We start from the raw sequence: 4,825 nt of genomic DNA, 5'->3' as shown, positions 1-4,825 counted from the left end.
GAACAATAAGAACACAGGCCTTGATCTTTATGGACATGGCTGATTATGTGTCCAAATAAATATGTAAGATACTGCCATTGGCAAGCTAGAGTTCTCTTTCTCTGGTAATCTTGTTACCGCAGTCATGGCCTTATCATAAATTTGCCTCCTCAGCTGCCATATAAAATTTGGAAATATAACTGTGGCTCTTTCCGCGAATTGTTTCAAATTATTGTCAATTTTTAATCACATGAGTGCATTTCCGGCGGCACTCATGATGATCACTGCTGCATGCTTGTCTCTGCATTACAACAAGCAAACTGGTATGCCCATGATTGTTGCATTCTTTGCACGGATTCTATTTTTATGCATCAGTCCTGTCACTATGTTTACCATATTATGTGATCATATTTTTACCATAGAACGGGCATCTATTGAATATATATTCTAGTAACTTTTAATCGTTAGTTCTCATATAGTAATTCAGACATATATATCTGATATGTAAAGAACTAGTAGAGGGTATAGTTGTGAAGCTTGAATTACTGCAGTTGTAAGCCTAACCGATGTTTTATTATCTTATTTTATCAGCAGAAGGAAGCGGTACATTATAAAGTGAATCCCATCTCCCTATCCAATAGTTAGATTCTGAAGATTGGACGAAGATTGTATCAAGAAGTACATTATTCAGATCGATTTCATCATCACTTTTTTCGTGTCAACTCAATCACAGGGCAGTAACCATAGTTTTTTTAGCCTGCAAGCTAGCTTCCTTCTACTAGTCTGCTACTAGTATGATCATTGTGTTCGGTTGGCAGAAACAATGTCGATCAATATCTGGTCATCTTCAGTGCTTCTTGTTCTCATTATGTTATAGTAAATGTGTAGATTCTTACTACTTAATTCTCGTAAGTTCGGTTCCATATAAATCCATGGCAGGACCGCAGGACTATAAAAAAGCATGGTTGTCTTCTCGTTATCATTATAGCACCATTGCAGTGATCATCTTAATTTAAATACAAAATTATCGTAAATCACATGTATATGGGCACAGATTCTAGTAATCATGAATGAAATTTACCGTAAATGATATATGATGGGGCATAGATTCTAGTCAAACATTTAGAAATAGATTCATGGAGTTCAGAATTGGTAGATTTATTATGGTAAATGTAGGCTCTTGGATTCTTGTAACATGCAGTTGCTTCATGGATTTGGCAATCTCTCCCAGTTTCCTTATTTCAGCCTGCTTCATTTCTTGGGAGCATCGCTCATTCATTTCTTTGTGCAGATCAGCTGGTCTTGTGTCATACGCTCAAGAATCCCTTTTTTGACAGCCTTCCATGAAAATTATTTTTTTATCAAAAATCTGATTAGCAACAAGTACTTATTGGATCTCACAATGGAGGGGGTTCTTGATCTTGTGTGTCAAAGATGCTGCCAATGAGGTGTCAACTCTGTTTTTCTATGTTTATGTTGCGGAGCCAAATTCAATTGATTTTCCAGATCTGTCGGTCAAATGTCCTGATATAGTCAATGGGACCAAAGAGTTATCTAGTTATCTACTGGTGCCAGTAAGCTAGTGATAGGTTTACTTTGAGTAGATAATTGTTCTTACAGATTCCGAGGTGTTAGGAAAGCTCTGTAAATTTCTCATATTATTTACTGTTGATGTACTGTCATTTGTAGTCTAGTCAATTTGGCAAAGAAAGATATATTGTTTCGCTTTGAACTGTGAATAAGAGACTACATTCTATATCGTAAAAGTAATCTTTTTCCTCAAAAATGGACTCTGATTCGGAATGAAATAACTTCCAAAAGACTGGTAAATTGATGACAACAGTCTGGTAAATACCATTGTTGCAAACTGATGACGCTACTCTTGTACCTTTGTGGTAAACTGATGAAGCTATTTTGGTAAATACCTTTTTGGTAAGTTGATGTCTCTATTTTGGTAGGTACTTTGTAGCAAATTGATGACGATATTCTAGTAAGTACCTTGTGGAAAATTGTTGATGCCATTCTAGAAAATATAATATCATGCCATTCGGCTTTTCGCAAATTTGTTCGATCTTATAGTATTTCGTTTACCAGAAACGTTTGATGCTCAATTGTGGTTAGTCCCATCTCAATTACTGTCTTGAGCCATTGGATTTTCCGTAACTAATTCATGGTACATCCCTCTTTTCAATATAGTAAATGGTTCATCGAAACAGCGTGATGTCTAATTGTGGCAATGTATTACGGTAACCGGATTTGCACACTTTGCAAATGGTGGTAGACAAGATCACAAAACTATAGTTTGTTCTGGTAAATATTGTGCACTTGCATGCACGTGTAGACTACAACAGAATATGGTTCATGGATTAATTCTCGTAAGTCCTGCATGCATGCATGTGGTTAAAAATGCACTATGCCACTATGTATGCGCAACATTTCCGATTCTTTTTTTTAAACTCCTATGCTCCTTATGTTTTCTAGATGGGTTTTCAGGTTTCCATTGTAGTGGTGGTTTGCACTAGATATTTAAAATGATTCATTTTGTTATAAATTATTAACCGGCGCCAGTAAAGAACACATAGGTCGATGCACAAGGGCACCCTTAAACCAGGAGAGAACTCTGTCAAAATTTGTCGCGTCGTCGTCGTCAACCCGGGCGTGCCTAGGAACCATCGTCACGCCGGCACACCCTGGCCTCCTTATACACCCTGCCCGGCCGGCAGAAGTACCCCTTGCTCGGAGCGCAGTGCGAGTCCTGCGAGCACACGCACAGGCCTTCCAGCGCGCACCCGTCGCGCACCACGCTCACGCCGCCGCCGCCGCCGATTCCCAGCACCTGATTGCTCCACTCGCTGGAGAAGAGCCCGTCGGGGTCGTACGCGTCCTTCACCGCCATGAACGCCGCCACGCGCGACGCGCCGTACTTGCCGACGGCGCCCTCGAAGGCGGCGTTCTGGTTCTTGCCCCAGTGCGGCAGGGCGCCGTACTTGCGCAGCGCCATCTGCTGGATCTCCTCGACAACGCCCTGGTACAGCCGCGGCGCCGCCGGGTCGCGGCTCCGGTAGTAGGTCAGGTCGAACTCCACGCTGTCCTCCACCTTGCCCAGGTGCGCCGTCGACGCCCTGACGTAGCGCATGAGGACGCCGCTGTACACCTCGACGCCGCAGAGCGCTCTGGGGCCGACGAGGCCGCGGAGGCGTTGCACGTCGTGGATGAACGCCGCAGTCCTGGACAGCGACACGCTCACGCCGGCCTCGAAGAAGAAGGTGCCGTGCGACACGCGCGGGTCCCAGGGGCAGGCGGTGCGGAGCGCGTCGTCGGGCCCGGCGAGGCAGCGGCCGGACGACTGGAGGCGGTTCTGGTACCCGACCACCGGCCTGCCCGGGAGCAGCGCCGTCACGCCGTGCTCCGTCACGCCGTAGTTGCCGGCGGACATGATGGCGCTTGTCACCAGCGCCATGTCACACATGCCGCTGGAGTTCTTGGCAGTTTCCATGCCCTCCTCTTCAAGGATCAACAATACCTGGTGTCAGTACATTTACCAAATAACGCATACTTGATGTTTGCAAGATTTTTTCGCTTAAAGTCGGCGCACCGGTGAGCCTGACGGCCTGGATGGCGATCGTGGGGGTTGGCTGGAATCCGACGAAGTCGCAGACACCGTCGCCGGAGGTGTTGACGGCCACGCGGTCGTCGATGCGGTAGACGGCCTTGCCGTGGCCTGGGTACCAGAGGATGTCGCCGAACTCGTGCTCGCTGGCGAAGGCCACGACACGTTCCGCCAGGTCGGAGTCGTCGTGCTCCTCGAACCTCACGGAGCGCTTGAACATGGGTTGCAGTGACAGCGTGACCTGTGAGATGACCCCGAGCACCCCGAGGGACACCTTCGCTGCGTCCAGCTCCGGGTCGCCGGCGGCGAGCACCCGCACCTTGGCGTACCCCTCGCTCGCCGGGGCCGGCGTGACGACCCTCATCCCGACGACGTACTCGTGCACGGCGGCGCCCTTGCCCCAAAGGGAGCTCCCGTGGGCGCCCGTGGAGAGGAGCCCCCCGACAGTGAGCCCTAGCCAGTAGGGCGTGTAGGGGACGGCCAGCCCGGCCTCCGCCGCGGCGTCGATGAGCTGGCCCAGCGTGACGCCGGCCTCGACGGTGATCTCCCTCCTGCCGGCGTGGACCGCGACGACGCGGCTGAGCGAGTCGGTGCTGATGATGAGGCCGCGGTCGCCCGCGGGGCAGGCCAGCTTGGGCACGCTGTGGGAGAACCGGGTGGTCACCTTCATCCGTGTCCCAGCCGCTGTGGCGTTGGCCACCACGGCCAGGAGCTCGCGCTCCGACGCCGGGAAAGCCGCCGCCGCGGCGCGGCACGTGGACCGGTCCGGGAACGCGCCGTACGCGTTGGTCACGGTGCAGCCGCTGGACCCGGCGCACCGGACCACCGGCGGCGGGGCGCTGGCCCCGGCGAGGTGGACCGTCGTCGATGGCACTAGGCATTGCGTCGCCACGGCGACGATGGTGATGGCCAGGAGGCCACGCCGCATGGACATCGTTCGCCTTGGGCGCCCTCGCATATGTTCTTGTGTAGCTAGCTAGCAGGAATGTTTGTAGCAGATATATATAGTCCCAAATTCGATAGATTTCGTTGCAATAAAAAAAGCTGTAAACGTAACATGTAATTAGTGCTAACCACGAGAATGATAGTCTCTGTTTTCGCCGTACCTGAGCATTATGATCCTTTGGTACCATCAACGGCTCCGGCAACAAGACATGTCGGAGACCAGCTAATAAGTTTGCCACAGTCGATACAAAGAGAAACTTGTCGACGGAGAAGGTGAGAAAACATGGTAAA

The 4,825-nt window shown here is 49.7% G+C and overlaps 1 protein-coding gene across 1 annotated transcript; it reads right to left on the bottom strand.

Annotated features, from left to right (window-relative positions):
* Window positions 1-2,641: 2,641 nt before the first annotated feature.
* LOC101758891 (probable L-gulonolactone oxidase 6) lies at window positions 2,642-4,523 on the bottom strand. Its single transcript, XM_004980680.1, has 2 exons — window positions 3,575-4,523; window positions 2,642-3,483 (listed from the first exon to the last, which is right to left on the bottom strand). The coding sequence occupies exons 1-2, from the start codon at window positions 4,521-4,523 to the stop codon at window positions 2,642-2,644; spliced, it is 1,791 nt and encodes a 596-aa protein (XP_004980737.1).
* Between the last annotated feature and the right edge of the window lie 302 nt (window positions 4,524-4,825).

The sequence above is a fragment of the Setaria italica genome, chromosome VIII (assembly GCF_000263155.2).
Source record: "Setaria italica strain Yugu1 chromosome VIII, Setaria_italica_v2.0, whole genome shotgun sequence".
Lineage (NCBI taxonomy): Eukaryota > Viridiplantae > Streptophyta > Magnoliopsida > Poales > Poaceae > Setaria > Setaria italica.
This window is presented reverse-complemented; position numbering and strand designations above follow the sequence as displayed.

Excerpts from the sequence above, each read along its gene's own strand:
- LOC101758891 (XM_004980680.1), bottom strand. The coding sequence starts at position 4,523 with ATGTCCATGCGGCGTGGCCTCCTGGCCATCACCATCGTCGCCGTGGCG. Across the intron at positions 3,484-3,574 it reads CCAGGCCGTCAGGCTCACCG|AGGAGGGCATGGAAACTGCC; the intron begins GTGCGCCGACTT and ends TGATCCTTGAAG.